This window comes from Oryx dammah, unplaced genomic scaffold, assembly GCF_014754425.2.
Source record: "Oryx dammah isolate SB20612 unplaced genomic scaffold, SCBI_Odam_1.1 HiC_scaffold_29, whole genome shotgun sequence".
Classification (NCBI taxonomy): Eukaryota; Metazoa; Chordata; class Mammalia; order Artiodactyla; family Bovidae; genus Oryx; species Oryx dammah.
The window spans coordinates 15113028-15135688 of NW_024070213.1; the positions used below are offsets into that span (position 1 = coordinate 15113028).

The 22661-nt window shown below is 50.8% G+C and overlaps 1 protein-coding gene across 1 annotated transcript in view; it reads left to right on the forward strand.

Annotated features, from left to right (window-relative positions):
• Positions 1-9338: 9338 nt before the first annotated feature.
• Positions 9339-22661, forward strand: part of NTF3 (neurotrophin 3) — a 78526-nt gene continuing 65203 nt past the window's right edge. Inside the window, exon 1 of the mRNA XM_040234944.1 lies at positions 9339-9596. Within this exon, the coding sequence (XP_040090878.1) occupies positions 9579-9596 (18 nt within the window). The 5' untranslated portion in view covers positions 9339-9578. The remainder of the gene's footprint in view (positions 9597-22661) is intronic.

Below are 22661 nucleotides of genomic sequence, written 5' to 3' on the forward strand. Positions count from 1 at the left end.
CTGTAGCCTACCAGGCTCCTCCCTCCATGGGATTCTCCAGGCAAGAGTATTGGAGTGGGGTGCCATTTCCTTCTCCAGGGGATCTTCCCAACCCAGGGATCGAACCCGGGTCTCCCACATTCCAGGCAGATGCTTTAACCTCTGAGCCACCAGGGAAGCCCATTCTCTACACCTAGACACTTGAAATCAATAAAGTGGAGATGATAGCCATGTCTACCTATACATTATTTAATCGTCAGAAAATCCGACAAGGTGGTGCTATTATTATCTCTACTTACCAGATTTTTAAAAAAATGAAGACTAGAAAAGGATAAATAACTTGCCTAAGGTCACACAAGAGCTCAGACATGACCCAGGCTTTCTGAGTCCAGTTCTGGGAGATATATATATAGTGTGTGTGTATATATATATATATATGAATATATAAAACTATATATATGAATATATATAACATATACCATATGAATATATGGTTGAACATGTGCATATACATATATATACATATATATGTATGTGTGTATCTATCTATCTATGTATATAGATATATACACACATACAAATACTCACCCATGGTGCTTCAAAAAGTACCTGGCATATAATGCTAGTATTATTAATGATACCTGGCACCCATTAAGCACTCAATAAACATTATCTATTATTAACATTGGAGAAGGAAATGGCAACCCACTCCAGTATTCTTGCCTGGAAAATCCCATGGATGGTGGAACCTGGTAGGCTACAGTCCATGGGGTTGCAAAAAGTCGGACTCGACTGAGTGACTTCATGGGCTTCCCAGGTGGCACTAGTGGTAAAAAATCCACCTGCCAACGCAGGAGATATAAGAGCCACAGGTTGTGTCCCTGGGTGGGGAAGGTCCCCTGGAGGAGGAAATGGCAACCCACTCCAACATTCTTGCCTGGGCAATCCCATGGACAGAGGAGCCTGGTGGACTACAGTCCACAGGGTTGCAGAGAGTCAGACAGGACTGGGAGACTCACACACACACACACACACACACACACACACACACAGTTAATATGATTAAGATGAAAATCTGTAAAGAAGTTTCCCACCTGCTGCATTTAGGGTTCTCCAGGACCCCAGTTGGGGTCCTCTTTGTGGCTGGAGCATTACTTGCATTCTGAATGGGGTCCTGAGGACAGCCTGCTCTCAGGGTGGGGACAGGGGGACAGATCTGCCCACAAATGGACTGGTAAATATAGCCAAGCTTCAGAGGGCGGCCTCAGGGATGCGTCTGTATATATTTGCGTGCTTGGGGAGAGAAGTGGTACCTACTGTAACTTGAACTCAGCTTTCCTTGGCCCCCAGGAACTGCTAACATCTCTTTTGAGTGCTTTGTGGGGAGTTCGAGCACAAGATCTTTAAAGGAAAGAACTTGGTGATTACTTCCCTGTCCTTAGTGTTTTTAGACTGCTGATGGCCTTCCCAGGTGGCTCAGTGGGTAAAGAATCTGCCTGCAATGCAGGAGACACAGGAGGCGCAGGTTCAATCCCTGGGTCAGGAAGATCCCCTAGAGAAGGAAACAACAACCCACTCCAGTATTCTTGCCTGAAGAATCCCCATGGACAGAGGAAACTGCCAGGATATGGTCCATAGGGTTGCAAAGAGTTGCACATGACCGAAGCAACTGAGCATGCACACACGGAGGAAAGAAAATTTTTAAGGAGAGGTGGACAATGGGAGGAAGCGTCTTGGCTCCCCACCCCACACCCCCTGCACAATTAAAGCAGGTCCTTTGGATGACGAGTAAGGATTGGTACTGGGGGCAGAAGAACAGATTAGGTGGGCTTTGTCAGTGCCCTTAGTCCGGAGTTCTGAGGACTGTACTGAAGGAGAGCACTCAGGAGACATTTTACTGTGTGTTGCTGTCATACTCATGGCTGGACCGGATGGGGCTCTTCATCAGGAGTAAGGGGACCTGGGATCCTGCCCTACTTTTCCTTAAGTCCCTGGGAAAACTGCACCTTTGGATTGCTACAGATTCACCTCCTGGAATTTCCCCGCCCCTGACTACCCAGTAAGGGATAAAGGGAAGGGTGTAGTCAGAGACTTGTCTAATCCTGAATCCATCCCAAGTCCCTAGACAGAGGTAAATCCCCAAATGATTTCAACAACCCAGTGGAAGGGATTGAGCGATGGAAAAGGTTCTGGTTTTCTAGTTGACTTTTTCGCCAAGAACTTGCATTTTGGGATTTCCCTGGTGTCCAGCAGTTAAGACTCCAAGTTCCCAGTGCAGGGGATGGGGATTCAGTCTATGGTGAGGGAACTAAGATCCCCATGGTGCAGCCAAAAGTGAAAAAAAAAAAAAAAGAATGAAATTGCATCTTGTGCTCTTTTGCCAGCAAGCCACAGAAAGTGCAAAAGTCAAGCTTCATCCTAAGCTGTAGTAATGGGTAGGTACTCTCCAAACCATGGGGAATCAACAACTCACTGAGTTTCACAGAGAAGTCATGTGGCTGTGGCTTGGAAAGAGCCTCAGTCTCACTGTCTCTCGAATTCTTAAAGATGGAGGAGAGCAGATGATATAAAACTCCCACATGTACCCCAATCAGCGTGTTTCTTTATTTTCTTATTTATATTCCCCAGGATACAAGAAAATGAGGCCAAGTCCCTCTTATATGAGGTAAAACCAAGGAGCTGAAAAGTTCAGTAAATTCTCTGGGCTCACAAAGCCAGTAATGAGGCTGTTTTCTCTCCAGTGTTCCTATTCTCTGAGTCTCCTTCTCACTGGTTTCCTGGATTGCACTGCCTTTTAGGATGGCCCAACATTCTTCCAGTAGTCATGTATGGATGTGAGAGTTGGACCATAAAGAAGGCTGAGCACTGAAGAATTGATGCTTTCGAACTGTGGTGCAAGAGAACTCTTCAGAGTCCCTTGGACTGCAAGGAGATCAAACCAATCAATCCTAAAGGAAATCAGCCCTGAATATTCATTGGAAGGACTGATGCTGAAGCTGAAGCTCCAATAGTTTGGCCACCGGAGGCAAAGAGTCAGGGTCATTGGAAAAGACCCTGATGTTGGGAAAGAGTGAAGGCAAAAGGAGAAGCAGGCAGCGGAGGATGAGATGGTTGGATAACATCACTGACTCAATGGACATAAGTTTGAGCCAACTCTGGGAGACAGTGAGAGAAAGGGAGGCCTGGCATGCTGCAGTCCATGGAGTCACAAAGACTCAGACATGACTGAGCGACTGAACAATAATGTTCTTAAAGCATAAGTGGAAACCTAAGCTCCTCCTACAACCTTCCATGTCCTCCTAAGCATTCATGGGCTCTTTAGCACCCTTCCCCAGATCAAGGAAGCCACAGTGAAAAGACCATCAGACTGGAGATTTGGAAATCGGCCATGGATCTTGTCTGTTCAACCCCAACCCAGGGAACGTTCCCCTGAGGCTCACAGCCCTGCTCCAACGAGCTCAGCGTCTATACGATCGCATGCATCTGCATCTCTTGAACCATCCAGTCGGAGAGTTTTCACTCTCAGCATTGGGTGTTGTCTAAATATCCCTTGGAAGCCTCAAGAAACAGCTGGTTGGTGAGTGGACACAGCTCGGCTGATGAACAGTTACTCTCAACATCTGTAACTCTGAGCCTAGACCAAGAGATACCGGCACACATGACTGGAGAGGTGGAGGGGTGGGGGGAGCCTAGCAAGTCTTTTATTGTCCGAAGACGGAATTAATGGCAGTGCCACAGCTACGTCGAACCCAGCTAATAAAACTTTATGAGTTCTTACCCATGAAATATTTTGTTTATGTCACATGGGTCTAATCGAGTGTTTTTTTCCCTCTCTTTCTTCACTTCCCCACCCCCACCCCTTTCCTTACCCCCTTTGTCTCCTGAGGCCTATGCCCTCTGGAAATGCATTAGTTACCTAGGAAACCTTAATGTCATTTTTTTTTTATGAGTGGAGTTTGGTGCAACGTAAAGGTAATTTATAGGGTGGTGAGGAATTCCTGTCATGACTGGTGAAATAGGAGACTTTATTATGATTTCTATATCCACCTGTGTGGTAGGGATACATACCTTCCCTCTATTATTCTGGGTATTTTCTTGAAACCTAATTATGAATCTGTATGCTATTTCACAAAATGAGTTGACCCATCAATGTTCAGTGTAACTCACATTGTTCGATGTAAGCTCTAGAACATAATTAGCAGCAACAACAAACGGAGAATATACCAGGCAAGTTGCTAAGAGTTAAAGGACACGATGGAATTTCCTTTAAAACAATGAGGTGGTTCTGCCTTAGAGAACAAATGAGAGAATGAATAAGATGAGATTTTGAAATCCTTCAACTCTGTCTTCCACGCTCATTGAGGTCCATATTAGGAAGCTCCAAAGATTCTAAATATGTCCACTACTTCATCCTGCTGATTTCTTTCTGTCTTTGTCCAAAGGGGAAAATAAACCCATGGAGTTACATTAATGAAATGTTTAAGACTGCTTACAAAGAACAGACAGGACAGTCTTTCTAAAGGCTGATCCCCTACCAGTGGGATGGCAGGATTTCACTACAAGTGCCTTTAGACTGGGAGTCAAGGCTTCCATGGTGCCAGGCACTGTGTTGAGTGTTTTAAATAAAAAGATTCATTTGATCCTCATAACTCTCCTATGGACTTCTTTGGTGGCTCAGTTGGTAAGAATTTTTCTGCCTGCAATGCAGGACATTGCCTGTAATGCAGGAGACTCAGGTTTGAGCCCTGGTTCGGGAAGATCCTCTAGAGAAGGGAAGGGCAATCCACTCCAGCTTTGTTGCCTGGAAAAGCTCATGGACTGAGAAGCCTGGCGGGCTACAGTCCATGGGTTCTCAAAGACTCAGACATGAGACTCCTATGAGGCTGGCATTGAGAAGCTCAGAGTCTGTCCAAAGACACACAGCTTCGAAGTGATGAAGGGCGCATGAAACCTGCGTTGGGATGACTCCAGAAGTCTCTCTTTCAATGAGCCCTACCTCCTGATCTGTTACCAGGCTTTTTCTGTTTCCCTGGGGAAAGTCACTGTCCAGTTGGAACCTCAGTTTCATCAACTATTCAATGTAGAGTGAGGACACAGAGGCTCAGAGAACTTGACTTCTGGGATCCCTGCTCAGTCAGAGACAAGTGCTGATAAAATGACAGAAATGTTAGGGAAGACCTGGGGACACAGTCTCTGTGGACATTGCACCCATCTTGGGGAAAAAAAAAAAAAAGAGTAATGCCTCATACAGGAGTCCCTAGGGCCTTTGGGTGGGGCTGCTAATGGGCGTGATATTCAAGTGACTGTTGGTTAATAACTCTTTTGAACCTGTGCAGTGATAGGTGGGCGGTCAGTAATCTCTTGAGCACCAGGAGCCACGGGAGAGCATGGTCTTCCCGTTACCCCTAAATTCCCAGTCCCTGGGCAAACACCTTTTGCCTGCACTTCATTGTGTCAGAAACATAGACTTTCAGGCTCCACTGGCAGAGCAGCAGTCTGAATGAGTGGGGGTGGGGAGAGACAGGCTAGGGCCCAAGAAAGGAACTGTGGCTACTCTGCCAAACTTCTCCACCATGCTTTCCGGCCGCGGAAGATGCAACGTGCAAATATCTGAGGATCAGCTAAGATGCAGAGGAGCAACCTCTGAGCAGAAGGGAAAAGCAAACAAATGAAACAAAACCAAAAAATGAGAGAAGGCAAATGTTCAAGACTAGCTAACTTTTCATGGGGAAAATCACCTCACTTGTCTTTGCCATGTTTGGTCACAGAGGAAAGGGGCCTCCAAAACCACTCGGCCCACCTCTCTCATTTCCTGGGTCATATGTCACAATGAATTAACCGCAGGCAGCTAGAACACAGGACCACACGCTGAGCATCACTTCCCCCCACCCTACCACCACCACCAACCCATGGACAACTGATTTCAAACATCAACCCCAGAAATGTTGCTTTTTACAAGGGAAAGGCATGCTTTAGGCCAACCTTTCCATTCTGTTTCTGTTCAATGTTTCAACCACAGAGTGGTGCTATTGCAAAAGACAAGGGTGGGCGGCAGGCTAGCTCCAGAAATTTGCCTTAGTTTTCAAACAGGTCTCCAAACACCAAATCCAGTCCCCAGCTCACACACACACAAACCCACAAGCCACTTTCAGGAGGAGGAGGGTCTTCCAGATGCAACCAGGAGAAAAAGAAAGTTCAGCAACCTAAAAATACAGCCAACAGATGGACACCAAGGTCAAGACTGCGACAGGGGCTCCACTTGGAGAAAGTGATCCAAAAAGACGTAGTCTAAATGGACTCTAGCAGGATCCAGCGCCAGGACCCAGCGCTGCCTTGGGGCAGGAATTGCCCAGCTTACCTCCCAACTCTGTTCTTTGCTTTAGCAATCTGCAACCACTCAGATCAGTCTCTATTCCGAAAACTGGATTTGCTCAGAAGTCACAATGTACCACAGTTCTGAGTCCATAAGATATGCGACAGTCTTTCAGTTTACCTTTAAAGACATACACCTTTGTACTTCTTTTTCTGGCCACACTGTTTCCTGATTGCCTTGTCCCTCTCTTGGGAGTCAGAGGGAAGAATCCCGCACTGGTATTTGGAGGGGAAAAGAGAACAAACAGCTCTCAAGTGGAAAGAACAGCAGTCAAGGAAAAGGCAGCTTGCTGGCTCAGGGAAGATTGTCTGAAAGGGGCCTTCCGCAAAGGAAAGGGCCAGGGGTCCTCCATTTGGGAGACAGCAAGCAATGGCTCAGTGGTAAAGAATCCAGCCTGCTAATGCAGGAGAGGTAGACTTGATACCTGGATGGGGAAGATCCTCTGGAGAAGGAAATGACAAGCCACTCCACTACTCTTGCCTAGAGAATCCCATGGACAGAGCAGTCTGGTGGGCTACATACAGTCCATGGGGTAGCAAACGGAGCGAGACTCGACTTAGCGACTCAAGTCCAGCAGCAAAGTGCATCCTTCTTACCCAGCCTCCGCCTGGTTCCGTCCTCTTCCTCTCTCCTCCCTCAGGCCCTCCCTCCCTTCCTGCCCCCCCCCCCCCCAAGGCACCAACGCATATTTGGCAAGATTAAGGTGTCACCTCTCAGATTACAAGGCGTGTTGATTGCACGTAAAGACAGACCCACTAGCTCAGGACAAAACCCCCCTCGAGTTGGGAAAAGGCACAAACTTTTCCCGAGGTCGCCTAGGTCCTGGCAAAACGAGGCAGTCAGCCAGCGCCGGGCATCTGCAGAACAAATCGTTTTTAAACTCACGCTGCCTCGTCTTTTTCTTTCTTTTTCTTCTGATTTTTTTTCAAATTTAAGTTTGCCCCCTTCTCCCTTCCCCTCCTCCCTCCAGACTGCGGGTGACCGGGGAGCTGCAGGCAGAACAGCCAGGACTTGTTTTTAACCCATTCCTCGCTGCAGCGGGAGCCAGTCACCTCTCCTCTGGCCGTCTTCGGGGTCACGGACGACCCGGAGCTCCAGCGAAGAGCCCACAGAAATTGGCCAGTGGGACTGGATCTGCGACCCGAATCCCGCCTTTGACTGCTCGGCAGCCGAGGTGGGGGTGGGGTGGAGGGGTGCAAGTGCGGAAAGTGGGGGAGGGCAGGGGGGCGGGCCAGAGCCGAGCGAGAAAACCAGGACCCAGCAGCGTCCGCCCAGTCCAAACCTTCATGGTGCTGCGCGCCGGCTGGAAGGGACAGGTCGGCAGCCTAGTCTGGCCAGGAGGAGGACCCGATCCTATTGGCGAGAGGGAGGCACTGAAGCGAGACCCTCCCTTCCCCAGGGACCGCGCGAGGTGACGCCCCTGGGCCTCAGTGGGCGCTTCCGGCCGTTTTCGATGTGGCAGCCTCCAGCAGCCAGCAAAATGATGAGGCAGGTACAATCTATCTAGTACGCAGACCCCAGGCTCCCCATCCCTTCCACCTCCCCTCGGACCGGCGGCCTCAATCCGCGGCGGGTCGGCCTGATCTGGTAGGTGTGTGTAGTGCCCTTCGTACTTCTTGGTGTCTGACCAAATGCTCCAACAAGTCAAAGGAATTTGGATATTTTGAACCTGGACCCCCGCGGAAACATAGCGTGTGCTGTTTAAGGCAGGGCGCGGGGAGAAGTGATACCTGCTGACTCCCCTCCCCCAGTGGCGCGCGAGTCCAGAGGTCCTGGCAAGAGATGGGGTGAGGGGTCGCGGAGATGGCACGGAGGAAGAAGTAGGGGGACATGGAGATAAGAATCCCCACGCCACGACCCGGGGACTGGAGGGCGAAACGCTGAGCCTCTGAGTTAACTCACTGACCCCTAAGTGACATTTCCCCGCCCCCCACCACTTCTCTTGATGGCAAGTGGGCCAAAGCAAGATGACTTAAGTTGGTAAATTTAGAGACCGAGCTCGCCGCAAGCGGGGTCTAATGGGCAGCTAAAATTATCTCGAAATAAGAGATTTTTGCCCCCTGTCCTTCCATTCCTCGAGTAATCGCCGGGTGGGGAAGTGGACGTCACTGCTTTCGGAGCGCTTAGAAAAGTCGGTCTGTCGCTGGCCTTCCCTCGCGGTTCCCGCCTGCAGACGGGTGGGTGCTGGAAGGGCGCAACGCTGCAGGGGCAGACCCTCGTTTGGAGGGAAGGGGCTTAGGAGGAGCTGAAGGCTTCGTGGAGTGGGAGCCTCCAATTCATCACCCCATCCCTTCCAAGCTTGGGCTCGCACAAACACACACGGGCGCACACACAACCTTCCGTCCCTGGGTCCCCTGACTCCCACCCCACGCCTCTCTGGCTTGATCCCCCTGCACCGCCGGCTGAGCCCCAGGAGCTGGTCCCGGAGTGGCGAGCACTCTGGGGAGCGGTACCCGGGGCACGCTCGGGTGGCGGGGAGGGGGTAGGATCCACCGGTGGGCTTGGTAACGGGTGGGAAGAGGTCTGGAGCGGGAAAGTTCTGAGGGGTTTGCACATTAGACCCCCAACCGCCTTGGAAAAGGGGCAAGAAAGATCCTTCCGCTTTGTAAAGAAAAACCTTAAATAAAAAGCAAAAAGGAGATCAAAAAGAATTTTTTCAAGAAAAGGAACAAATAAGACAGGCTGAAGGCATGAACGTGTGAAGTGCAGTGAAAAGTTGAATATCTCGTTTTTGTTTTTTTCTTGGACCTCTAAAAGGGAGATCGAGGGGGCAAATCTAAGCATACATCCCTTGGAAGTGGGAGTATTTTTCTTTTCTTCCCATTTCTATGGGAAATGACCCGGTCCCCTCACTGGCCCCGGACCCCAGCCGGAGGGGCGCTGGGGCGCAGGCGTGCGCGGCTGGCGGCGCGCGGGGGCGGGCGGTGCGGCGCCGAAGGGGTTAAGGCGCTGAGCGCGGAGCCATCTGGCCGGGTTGGCTGGTTATAACCGCGCAGATTATGTTCGCGGGACTCAGAGTTGAAGGCTCCTCTCCCTACCGAGCAGCTCCGCGCGCGGCCCCCGAGAGCCCGGCGCAACTACTTTCTTCCCTCGCCTTTCTTTCTCCTGCTCTTTTTGTCCCCTGCTGGGGGGTGGCGGCAGCGGAGTGGGGGAGACTTTGGATGACCGAGCTCGCGTCCACCTTTCTCTTCATGTCGACGTCCCTGGAAACAGTCACACGGATGCCATGGTTACTTCTGCCACGGTAAGGGGAGGCGGGCGCGCTGGGTGGGCAGGTTCAGGGGCCCGGGGGCCCTGTAGGGGGATGGACTGGGGGACCCGCGCGGGGCCCCGGCTCCGCACCCCGCCCCCACCCCATCGCGCTGCGCTCCCGCACTTTCCCCGGCTCTTGTCTTCCCGAAGTTTACGCCGGGATCTGCCCAGGCCATGGCGAGATCACAGCTACCCTTGCGCGCACACACATACACACACTCAAACACATACACACACTCACACACACTCACTCTTCCCCACCTCCTCTCTCCCGTCCCTCGGCTGCTGCCGGAGAAACCGCCCAATATCTGGGAAAGTGATCAGGTTTAAGGGACCAGGATTGGAAATGGGGGGCGGAGGCGAGGGGAAAAGGAGACGATGGAAGGGCAAGGAAGGGCTTAGGCAGAACCGCCAGCCCCTCATCATCACACCCGTCTGTTCGCGCAGAGGAGCTCCCCGCGCACCCCGTAACAAAGGGGGTGGCAGGAGGATCCAAGGAGGCTAGGGAGCAGCCGCCGCTCCCCGCACGCGCCCCCGGCGCCAGGTTCGCCGTGGCACAGGGCTCTCGACTCTCCCGCTCTGGGCCCCGGCGGGGCTGGGGGAGGGGATGTGGAGCTCTGGACCTGGAGAGACGCTTCTCAGTTTGGGGAGTTGAGACTCCTCGAGGCGCGGCTACCTGCCGGAGTCCCCCTACCTCCGCTCAGACTTCCTGGGAAACAAGCCTGCACCCCGGGGCTCGTGCAGGCCGGTGGCCACCCCACCCTGGGTCTCTGCGGCGCCGATGTCAGAGCTGCGCGCGCGGCCCGCGCCTCTGGGTCCCCGCCGGGGAGCGGCGGGCGCGGGGGGCCTGGGGATCCCTGTGGAGTCCGTCCGGTTCCTCCGGGCCAGCTCTAGGAATCGGAGGTGCGAGGAGGCTGGGAGGCCCGGGGCGCGACGCATCTAAGTCGGACTTCAGAGCCCCCCCACCCCCCACCCCGCCAAGGACCAAAGTGCTCCGTGGCCCCAGAGCTCCAAGTCACACTCCGAAGGAAATTTGGGAAGTTTGGGAGTTGAAGGCTCGGGAAAGGAGGGGCTGGGTGGGGGAGGGGACAGTCCTGGTGGTTTTCGGGCGCGAGTGGGTGCGCGGAGGAGACCCTGGTTCTTTGGGGGAGTTGGGAGCCTGCGTTCCTCAAAGGCACGGAGACCCGCGCGCCGAACCGGGTGGGGGCTGCTGACTAGTTAGGATCCCTCTCGCTGGATCCCTGGCTGGGAGCTTCCAGGTGCAGGAAACTCCGAACTAGGTCGCCTGGTCTCGACCTCTGGCTGAAGGTTCAGAGGTCTGAGTGCTGGCAGCTGCCCGGAGGCAGCCGGAGCGCAGGGCTCCGAGCTGGAGAGCTGGCGACTGCGCGCCTTGGACTTGTTTATGTGCGCGACGAGCAGGGGGCGGGAGCTCGGGGGTGGGGTGGGGTGGGGTGGGGGCGGGCTAAAAGGGGGTGGGTGTCACCCCAGGACTCAGCCGCTTACCGACTATGCTGGGAGACCTGCTTTTTACTAAAAAGATACCCCCTCCCACCCTGCAGAACCTAGAGCCTATCTCAACCCACCCTTCCAAACGTCAGGATGGAGAAAGTTGTAACGCGAGGGAACTTTGCCGTCGGTTCTGTTTTCCCAGAGCTCAGAAATTCACCGATGTCCTCAGCCTGCCCCCACTTAACGCCCCCCACCCCCCCTTACACAAAGAAGGTGGAGGGGTAGGATTCAGGGGAGAAAATCCAAGAGCCTGTGCGTTGGCCTTTAACGCTCAGGCCTGAGTATGGCGTTAGAAGAGGGGGAGATGGTAAGAAAGGGGGCTCTGAATAGTGTTGGGGGACAGAAGGAAGTCTGCGGGGCTGCAGTAGGAGCGCGCACGGGTTTGTGCAGCTGTGGACTGTTTTGTAGCTGAAGTGGAGGGTTTGGCTCTGGGCTAACAGGATCTGGGTCCTATGGAGGGCCATCGGGGACCCCGGGGCGCTGTTTGGTCAGGGAAGGAGGTTGTTTGGAAAATCAGAGTGCTGGCTCTCCCTCTGCTCAGTGTGCAGGTGGAAATATTTGTTTCTGAGGATCTCTTTCACGGGCACACGGCTGCCAAGCAGCAGGTGAGAGCATGTGGGCACATAGGTGTACTAATGAGAAATCTGTGCCCGCTAAGAGTGTCAGAGCAGAAGGAGAGGTACGTGTGTTACAGCAGATGGCTTGTGCGTGCCTTCGCAGACACACGGAGTGGGTGTGGTCTGGGAGGGCGGCCGGGGTTGGGGGGGGCAGAGATGGGCCGTGTGTGGAAGGTTGGGCTAGGCGCTTTCCAATTACCAAAGGGATGGGGAGGGGGGTGGGTATTATCTGCGAAGATCAGAGTATGAACTCTGTGAATGAGTCCTGGGGAATTTGGCTGGAATGGGGTCTGTGGGGAACCGGAAAGTGCGGGCTCGAACACTTCTTCTAGAGAGGTGGAGCATCTGCCAAAAAAGATGCTGGAGTGGTTTTTCGCTTTCTCCTCCTCTGCATCCCTCACCCCAGAGAGGGGGGGACTGGAGAAGGCTTAGGGTGAGGGATGCACATTTAAGGGGAAAAGTCTTCTGTGTGTTGGCACAGGGTGAGGATGTGCGTACAAGATTGGAGTGAGCAGAGAAATGTGCTCTGCATGCCTAGTGGTGGGGATGCATGTTCTATGATGGTTATAATGGGTTTTTCAACTTAATAAAGGAATTCACCATCACCAATTATTATTGATCATCAATTAAAATGTATGAAATGCCCGCTGGAGGCTCAGCCCATTCCTGGGCTCTGGGGCATGGCATGGTGCCCTAGAAAAAAATCTTCCCAGGGCTCAGCCAACTCCTGCAGTTTTGCCAGGAGGAACCAGGAGAACTCGGTGCTAAAGGTTTCTTCAAGAACTGTAATTCAGTTTCGAGGGATGTTTATGGATCTCGGAGGTCAAAGGGAAGCTGACTTGAAATATATCTGTGGTTTTGTAGAAAGATAGGGATGATGGATAGTTTTGTGTGTTGAGGAGGGAGCTGTGGCTGTTACTGTTTCTTGCAGGGAGTGTGGGCTGGGAATGGGAGGGGGTAGCAAGCTGGGTCAGAATGCAGGTCCTAATATACACCTGAAGGTGGAGTTTCTGACAGCACAGCAGGGATGAGGCTTCCTGTGTAGGGCTGCATAAGGGTGAGGCAGTGATCAGGAAGAAGATGCAAGGAAGATGCAGCTTGGGAGTGTTAGTCTCGGCTGACTTCTGAGCTGAGTAGAAAGCTGACGTGTGTGCACGTGTATGTGTGCACACACACTGCAGGGCTGGAATGAAGAACCTGGGAGGAGCCTAGCCTGGAAGGACCAGAGGGCTGTATGTTCTGGCTCTGCTGGGGGTGGTAGGATGTATGTTTTTGCAGGAATCCTTTGGGTCCGAGGAAGGATGCAAATCATCTTGGACGCTCAATGTGTATCGTGTGGATCAAAGTTTAAAAGCTACAGTTAAAAGAAGGGTTGCAGGCTTTTGGAAGCGTTTGGGGAGGGAGGGGAGTGTGATGTTGGTTGGGTTCACACCAGTAGGAGCTGGGGAGGTAACTGGGATGGAGCAGGCTGAGGGGTGTGCTCTGGCTGCACACCTGCTGACCTAGAACCTCCTTGTAAAAATCTGTTGCTGAAAGGGCATAAACAAACCTCTTGTATTTGACTCAAATTTGAATTCCTGAAATGACAGGTGTGCCATTTTGAGGTTCTACCTTATCTGTAGAGGAAATTCCTCTTTGGAAGAGGGTTGATACAGGGTCTGAGCCTTGGGCAAAGGCTCTCGCAGCGGTGAGAGGATGGTGTGGTGGAGATGGAAGGCTTCCCATTGGGAATGCCTCGGTTCCAATCCAGTTCTGCCACTTTGGAGCAGGGTGATTTCAGGGAAGTTCTCTAATCTCTCTGATCCTTTCTTATTTCTCTTTGTGTAAAATGATATTGTCTGCTATGACTCAATGAGAGGAAAGTTCACTGTGCTCCCCGCCTCACCCCCAGTCAAACCTTGGTGTGTTTAGCAGTACAGAGCCTTACTCGGAGATGACACCAATTTGAATACAGGCACTAGCATGGATGTGAACCATTGCAGAGACGGGTCCTGAACCTCTTTCTCTTTACAGTGCATGTTATGTCCACTGAGTGTCTGCTGTTCATCCATTGCGCAAACAGATCTTTCTGTGGCCGCCTCAGTTTACTCATCCGTAAAATGGAGACAGCCAAGCCTAGAAGATTACTGATGGAGAGCTGTATTCCTGAAAGGTCTTTGGAGGATTCAGAAGAAAGGTGGTCCACAAATCAACATTAGTAATGATCTGAAACAGACATTTTCCTTTGCTGCGGACCATGACGCCAAAAGAAATGAGATTTTGAGAACAGAGAAAGTAGTCGTTGTTTTTTAGCATGTTAGAATTAACAAGCAAAGTCCAGGCATCCTGGGTTGCCATGAAGGACGGGTTTTCTCTGGGCTGTGGATCCTGAGGGGGCACGGGCTGTGGATCTGCGATATGGCAGACACCCAGTGCAGTAAGTTGGTGTGGCCCACTTTCCCCAGAGACAAAAATGGAGACCAGAGAACGAGGGGCCAGAAAACCCACTCAAGCCTCCGAGTCCTCCCAGAAGTCAGCACACGCTGTCAACTGCTGGCGCAGAGTCAGGCTCCCATCCTTGAGTTCAGTGGCCATAAATAGTCAGGAGCTAAGCTATTTCCATGAGGCACTAAACCAATTCCGTTGCTTTTCTTGGCGAGATTGGGCCAATTAAGTTGATTGGAAGAGGTCACTGCTGATGGCGCTCACATTCCCCAGGCGGGACAGGCCAGCAGAGTTTAATTACATAACATTTCCCATCTCCGCAGCTCCCCTCCCCAATGGATCAGATATGCAGGCCTTCCCCCTTGGCCCCTCCATCCAGGAGGGCTAATGGAGCAGGCAGTTTCTGCTCCAGGCTTCTCCAGATCCTTCCCAGAGCAGTTACAGCACTCCCTCCCTAACTGCGAGGAATGTAAATCCACGTGTTGGCTGGAATGCACCCACCACCCTGCTTCCCAACCTTCCCCAGCTGCTGTTTTACTCCTTAATGAGGCAGGCAGTTTCTGGTGGTGGGGACATTGAGCCAGTGATCGTTGCTAGGGTTTTTGATTTAGCGTTCTTTAAAATTGGGTCTGTTGGAAAAGGACCAGATCGACTGGAGACCAGCCTAAGACCTGACGGGGCTGATGATAAGGGCTGTGGATGTAGTTTGTGTGTGGATAGGCATGAGCAGAAAGAGAGGAGGATGGGGCTGTGTGTGGGGTGGGGGCATGGGGGCATAGGAGGGGCCCTGGGTGGGTAGGAAGCATTCCCAGACCTTGTGATATGGGTGGCAGGTGTGTGGGTGCCTGGCTCAGATTGAATGGGCATTGTATTGTGTCTTGCAGAAGAGCCAGCTTGTGGAAGAAGCTGGGAGCAGCTTTATTTTTTTTTCCAGATCATTTGTATCTGGGGATGGAGGATGTGTGAGCTTTTAGGAAGTATGAGGTCAGTGCAGATGGAGCCTCATTCTTACCTGAACAGATTTCTATTAAGATTGAGGCTGGACAAAGGAAGTCTTCCAGAAGACTCGCTTTAGAACCTATGAAAGCACATGTAGATGGACCAAGATCTTAAAAGTCTTTTCTTGTTGTTGCTGATAGTTTTCCATACATCAACCTTTCCTCCTACCTAAAAACACCAAGGGACTAAGTGTGCACCCACCCCTGAGTGGTGAGAATGCATGGGCTGTTTTGTGTCCACATCTGTGTCATGGTCCTTCTCAAGCAGTCTTAACTGGAAACCCCCAGAAGCTGTCTGTCTCTGGGAATCCTCCCAGGACTGACCTCTGGCTGGCTGTATGGTTTCCCTGAAGAAGGATCTTGAAGTGAAATTTGGTGTGGTCTGTTGTGATGGCTCGCTTTTCAGCAGCATCTCCAGAAAAAGTGTCTGTTGAGTCCCAGACCTCCTGTGGGTTTGTTTGGTTGGGGATTTTTGAAAGGATTGAGGTTCTTGCTGATCCAAGACCATACTGAGCTCAAAAGACTCCCAGGCCAAGGTCATCTTAAGCAGCCCAGGGCAGCAGAAAGCCTGCTGACTTGGAGGTAGGGGACCAACTTACTGCCAGTCACTAGTCAGCTGTTGCTTTGTGACCCAGGCCTGGACGTACCCATCTGTCAGTGGAGAGCTTGATCTAGAGGATCTCAAAGTCCATCCCAGTTGCACCATCGGAGGATTTTACAGTAGCTTCAGTGTCTTCCTTCATCAGTGCTAAAGTGCTTTGGTTAGAGTGCATCTTGGCGTTTCCTCAATGAGCTCCTTTTTTTTTTTTTAAATCTTTGGGAAATGGCTGAGTCAAAGGCAGAAAAGCTTGTGGAGAATTTGTCATAGCATTTTGTTTTGGCCAAGAATGTTCTTGAAGTTGGCTCTGCCTGCACAGTGTGTACAGAGCTGGAAGGGGTGGGGTTTGGCTTTCTGGTAGACCTGATGCTACTCGTCCAGCATCCATGTGAATGCCTGTTAGAATCAGTGATTCTGACTACAAGAAGTACTCACTTTGAAAATGATTGATGAGGGCGATAGTTAATGTTTAAGTACTTGCTGGACACCAGGCGTTACTGCAAATATCGCATGGTGTTACTCAGAGCCCAAAATAATCTCTTCTGCAGCTAGGGAGAATGAGGTTATGTGAGGTTAAGGGGTCTGCTTAAGATCTCCATGTGCGGACTTTGTAGCCTGAAACCCGTGGCCATTCCAAGTCCGTCACCTGCCAGTCAGATTCTGTTTCTGCATTCCATGATGTCATCCAGGTGGGGGTTGCTTGATATCCCCTGCAAAGCCTGTCGCCCCCACAGGGTAGCCTGCTCCACATGAAGGTTCATTTTCACCTGCAAGACAAATGTTGAGGCTTTCTGGCCACCTGCTGGAAAGCATGTCAGGTCTGTCTGAGCTCCTTTTGCCCTCCCCCTGTGCTTCCCATCCTGCTGACAAGGGAATCTGCCCTTCCAGAATGGGGGTATTGATTTAAGCCACAGTCGCCTCCTTGTAAACTCTATAAGGTTGGAGTCAGACATCTGGTTTTGATCCGCTCACCCACGAGAGGTGGTGGGTCCCAGCGTCCTTGAGACCTGTGATGAGGGTTACACAAAGTCAGAGTGAAAGAGGATAAAGAACAACATGAGGGCTCTTCAGAATTTGGAGACCCCGCAGTCCTTGAAGGACTGGGAATTCCCTCCATGTATACTGAGACCAAACATAGATTTCTTGCTGACAGGTTGAAGGCGGGAGTTGCTGCCAAAGACTGGGGTCCCCAGGCTCTGCTTGATGTAAAGCAGAGCAGTTGTAGGGTCCCCCATCCCTGGCACTTGCTTGCTGCATGCCCTTCTCTGGGCAGTCACAAAAGTAGGGGAGCCAAGGAGGTTCTCAGGGTGCATATTGCCATCCCTGGAGGGTGTGAGGGTGTGACTTCAGGCTCTTGTCTTTTCTCCCTCCACTGACTTTCCCATCCCCATTACCATACACACGTTTTCAAAGTGATGAATGAGAATGACTTTGTTCTGTTGCTGAAAGGTATTTGCAATGTGCTTGTAAATATACAACATTCACCTAATGCCTGTGCAATTGTGGGTGTTCAAAAGATTCGTGTTCACTTTGTTTAAAATGATGTTCCATGTGTAGGAGGATGCTTTCTTCTTTGTAATAGCCCTATTATTTTTGTGACAGAGAGCTGGGTCTTGCGCCCCCTCCCCCCGCTCTGTGTTCTCTCTGTTTTTAGGTCTGAACCCCTGGCATTTAAAAATATCCTCCCCCTCTGGCTCCAGATCGTCCCTTAGGGAATAGAGTTCAAGTTCCTAGTCTGGGATTATTTCCATTCTGTGTCCAGTGGACCCCCTCCTGATGGGGCTCATCCATCCCATGCTTTCACTGGGTCCAGGAGGGAAAATACAGCTCTGGGAGCCACTTGTTTCCCAACACGTGTGTTCCAGGATAGGAAGTACCCCAGCCCTCCTGATACCCACCTTGTTCCTCCTTGAACAGCTCATCTCATCTCTTGTTGCACGCAGCTCCATACATCCGACTCTCACATCTGACTCTCTGTGGCTGCATGGACTGTAGCTCACCAGGCTCCTCTGTCTGTGGGATTTCCCAGGCTAGAATACTCAGGTAGGGTGTCATTTCCTTCTCCAGGGCACCTCTCCTTGAGAAGGACTCAAACTAGCCGTGCAACCTTGAGCAAACCATGCTCCCTCCATGGGCCTCTGTTTCCTCTTGTGGAAAAAGAAGGAGTTGGATTCACTGGAAGGTCAAAAGGCCCCTGCCCATCGTGACAGTTCACACGTTCCATGACTCTGCTGCTCCCCAAGCCTCTCTGTGGCCCCTGCCTGGGGATTTCCGAGCATCCCTAGTGCTCTTGGAGGACTTATGTGCAGAGATGCGGAGGGGGTGGAGGAGGAAATGAAGTTATGTGACGCCAGATAAGTTCTTGAACATATGGAGGAGAGCATGTTTATAAAGTGCTGAAGAGCAAGCTTGCCAGATTTGTGGCAGGTCTTGGATTGGGAGTTGGAAGCGTCGGGAGAGGTTTATGTGAGATAAAATGGGCAGCTGATTTCAGTGAGCAAAGTCGGAAAGATCCTGAACCATGAGGAAGGACCCCAGACTCCGCCTCTGACAGTTTGGGGAGTCTCTGCTCTACATCAGGTCCCATTTCCTCCTGTGCTCCGTGGAGACTGAAGGGCTCCCGGAGGCTTCAATGATCCGCTAAACCTTTCTTGGCACATCACTAACTATGGGAACTGAGGTTTAGTAGAAACGCCTGGATGGATGGATTAATGTATGGCTTCAATGTAGAAGGAAACGTCTTCAGATCATAAGAGGATACGGGTGGCAGAAATATACCTCTGTTCTTGAATTTGCGATGGCCGTGGAGGGTAATTCTGTGTGTATGTTGGACTTAAAAGGCTCTCCTTTCCCCACCAGGGATATTGAAAGCATCCTTCAACCTTTCATTTTTTGAGCAACTAACACTTTCACTCTAGGGCTTCCCTGGTGGCTCAGACCAAGTGAAGAATCTGCCAGCAATGCAGGAGACCTGGGTTCAATCCCTGGGTTGGGAAGATCCCCTGGAGAAAGGAATGGCAACCCTCTCCAGTATTCTTGCCTGGAGAAGACTATGGAGCCTGGTGGGCTACAGTCCATGGGGTCGCAAAGAGTCAGACATGACTGAAATACTAACACTAACACTTTTCACATCTTTGATTCACCATCCCTTTCTCCTGGCATCCTTCCTACATCCCTGTCTTCTCACTAGAAGATGAGCACTGCAAAGAAAGGGATCTGATCTTTTCATCTCTGTGTCCCCAACCCCTTGACATGTGTTGGGTGAGTGAATGCACAACAGGTCATCAGGGAGTCTAGCAGTGAGAGGCCAGGCACAGAGAGGTGACGTGCCTTTCCATGGGTCCAGAGTCGTGTCCTGTGTCCCATTTTGGCCTGTCCCGAGGCTGAGATTGGGAAGCTTACGCCCTGCTCACCAGGAAGGGCTGTTCTTGCTCTCTTTAGAGACCTCCTCCTCCCCTCCCCTGTCTTAGTCTGCCAAGTCCTTCTGCAAATATGGGTTTTCATGACAGAAGAATTGGGGCTTCCCAGGTGGCTCAGCCATAAAGAACCCGCCTGCCAATGCAGGAGACTCAGGTTCAATCCCTGGGTTGAGAAGATCCGTGGAGAAGGAAATGGCAACCCACTCCAGTATTCTTTCCTAGAGAATTCCATGGACAGAGGAGTCTGGTGGGCTACAGTCCCTGGGATCACAAAGAGTAGGAATTTGCGACTAAACAACAGCAACGTCTCTAGACTTAATGGAAACACGTTCAAAGATTATTCATGGCAGAAGCCAATGCAGTGTTGTAAAGCAATTATCCTCCAATTAAAATTAACTTTTTTAAAAAAGGTTATTCATTGAACAGCCTATTGTTGGCTGACAAGTCTCAGGCCATGTGCTCGACGCTGGAGAAGCTGAAGAGATGAATACTGCAGCTCTGAGCTCCAGGGTCTGGGAGCTGCTGAGGGCAATGGACCACGTGCCATATACTAAACATATTTTGGCTCGTATCACTGGGCTCCAGGGAGGGGCGGGATGAGCACGGACAGTCAAATGCAGGGCTCTTGGCTGGAGTGTTGTTTGCTGATGCGAGTAATGATAGGGAATCCTTTTGAGCAGCAGCAGGCTGGAGGATCCATGAGGGTCTTCTCTTCTGCTGTAGGACAGTGGTCTTCTCCTCCCTGAGTTCCCCAGGCCAGACCAAGCCTCAGGTGAGGGATGCTCAGAGTCGGTTGTGATGGGAGCTCTTGGTTCTTCCCGGAGAGAGCTTGCGGAAGGTGCGTGTTGTTCTGGCATTGGGTCTGGGCAGATGTACAGGTGTGTGTGCTCACGAGTGTGCTTTCCAGCAGTCGCCCTGCTCTTGGCTTTCGTTGGCTCAGGCAGGGGAAGTGCGTCCGCCTGAAGCTCTTCAGAGCCTCTTCTCAAGTCTGCGCTGTGTCCTGTCTGTGACCACTGTTGACACAGGGACAGACTGCCACCTACTGTCCACTCCTGTCCTCTAGGAGTCCCTCCTGCTCAATGAGCTCCTCGGCACTTTTTTTTTCTTTTCACATCCTGTTTTTAATCGGTCCAGATACCAGCAGAAAGAGAACAGACATCAGGTCCTTATTAAGTGACTTCTTTTGGAATTTAGAAGGAGGTTTTAAAAAACATAACAGGGTACTCTTTCTACCCCCTTCTGATGCCTATGTCAGAAGCTTTCTCTATCTCCTTTATACTTTAATAAAACTTTATTACACAAAAGCTCTGAGCAATCAAGCCATGTCTCTGGCCCTGGATTGAATTCTTCTCCTCCGGGGGCCAAGAATCCCGGCGTCATAATTCAACAACAACCTTTCATCTTGGGGGCTCGTCTGGGATACTTCAGGACAAGATGGGAGCTAACAATTCCAGCCTCACTCCTTTGAACTGTATCTTGAAAAGCTGGGATAGATTTGATCCCAAGGGCTTAAAGAAGACACACCTGGTCTTCCTATGCAATACTGCATGGCCACGGTATCCATTGGAGGACGGCGAATGGTGGCCGGTTGGAGGGTCTGAAGTATAATACTGTTTTACAATTAGACCGGTTCTGTAAGGAACAAGGGAAGTGGGTAGAAGTAGCATATGTGTTGCCCTTTTTCTCTCTGCAAAATATGCCAGACTTATGTCCTAAGGGTATAGATTTGGGCGTGAAACCTTCAGCTCCCTCCTGTCCTCCTACTTTGCCCCCGTACCCAGGACTCCAAGCTGAGCTAACTGAAAGCCAGAGAACCCCCCTTAGAAGGGTTGCCTTGGTCTCAGTGGAAATCCAAACTGAGATTCAAACCGCACACGTGGAAGTCCAAACAACTCCTGTCTCAGTACGACCTCAGACTACTCTGGTTTCAGTAGAAATTCAGACCATCGAAGTAAGAGATGAGATGGAGGACAGGAGACAAAGAGAAAAAGAAAAACAGGTTTCTCCAGTCTATCCCTGGGACCATATGCTCAGAACAGCCAGAGAGACTGAGGAACAGCCACACAAGCTGTTGCCTCTTTATGAAACACCCACCGGGAGAAATAATCAGTCTATGAGAGTTAATAAGACTTTTTCTTATCAAGAAATACAAAGAATCAAGGAGGATCTGGGAGACTATTTAGAGGACCCAGAAAAATATATTAGAGCTTTTAAAGGTGTTACTCTGCTTTATGACCTTACTTGGAAGGATGTGATGTATATCTTGGGACAAACGCTGACTCCTGACTCAAGACTCGAGTTTTGGGAAAAGCAGTTGCTTATGGAGATGAATGGCTTGGTAATGAATCAGTAGGGAAGAGGGAGGATGAGATAGAGGCCCTCCCCACTGGGAATCAGGTGGTCCCAACTATAGAACCAGACTGGGACTACAACTCAGCTAAAGGAAGATGGGATCAGAGTCATTTTGTCAGATGTATTCTTGAAGGACTCAGGCAGGCGCGTTCTAAGCCTTTAAACTATAGTAAATTGGCCGACATAGAACAGGAGGAGAAGGAAGCTCCTGGTAAATTCCTAGATAGACTAAGAGAAGCTCTTCAATCAGATTCACTGAGATTGATCCCAAAAGTGAAGAAGGAAAAGTGATCTTAAAAGATAGATTTATCACTCAGTCGGCTCCAGATATCTGCCATAATCTACAAAAACGGGCGTATGGACCAAATCAGTCTTTAGATACTCTGTTACAACTGGCTCAGATGGTCTATTATGGTAGGGAATATGAGGAAAAGAAAGAAGGGCAAAGAAAGACAAAGGAAAAGGTGGAAGCCTTCGAAATGGCTATGAAAACACTCTTAAGCAGCCAGAGAAAAATGCCCAGAGGGACCCAGGTGAAAAGGGATGGGCTTGCTATTACTGTGGAAAGGAGGGGCACCTCAAGCGGGATTGCCCTCAGGCATCTAAGCCGCCCCTGGCTCCATGTCCGGTCTGCAAAGGACCACACTGGAAGAGAGATTGCCCTCAGAGGTGTAGGTCTCCGGGGTCAGACTCTCAAGACAATCAGGACTGAAGGTGCCCGGGGGTCCCCACACAAGCTCCCGACCTAATTACACCTGAGGAACCCCAGGTATTAATAATTGTGGGGGGTCAATCTGTCGATTGCCTTTTAGATACTGGGGCAACTTACTCTGTGCTTACTGAAGCCCCTGGCCCACTTTCTTCCTGATCTGCTTCCGTAATGGGACTGTCTGGACGAGCCAAAAGGTATTATTTCAGTTATTCTTTATCTTGCAACTGGGATTCTGTGCTATTTTCACATGAGTTTCTGATCGTGCCAGAATCTCCCTCACCCCTTTTGGGGAGGGATATACTGAGCAAGGTCCATGCCCTGGAAAATCTGCGGGTCTAGCATTTTGAAAAGAAAATTTGAAAAATTTAAATGAAAATTTGAAAATTTAAAAGAACAGGGACTATTAATTCCCTGTAACAGTCCTTGCA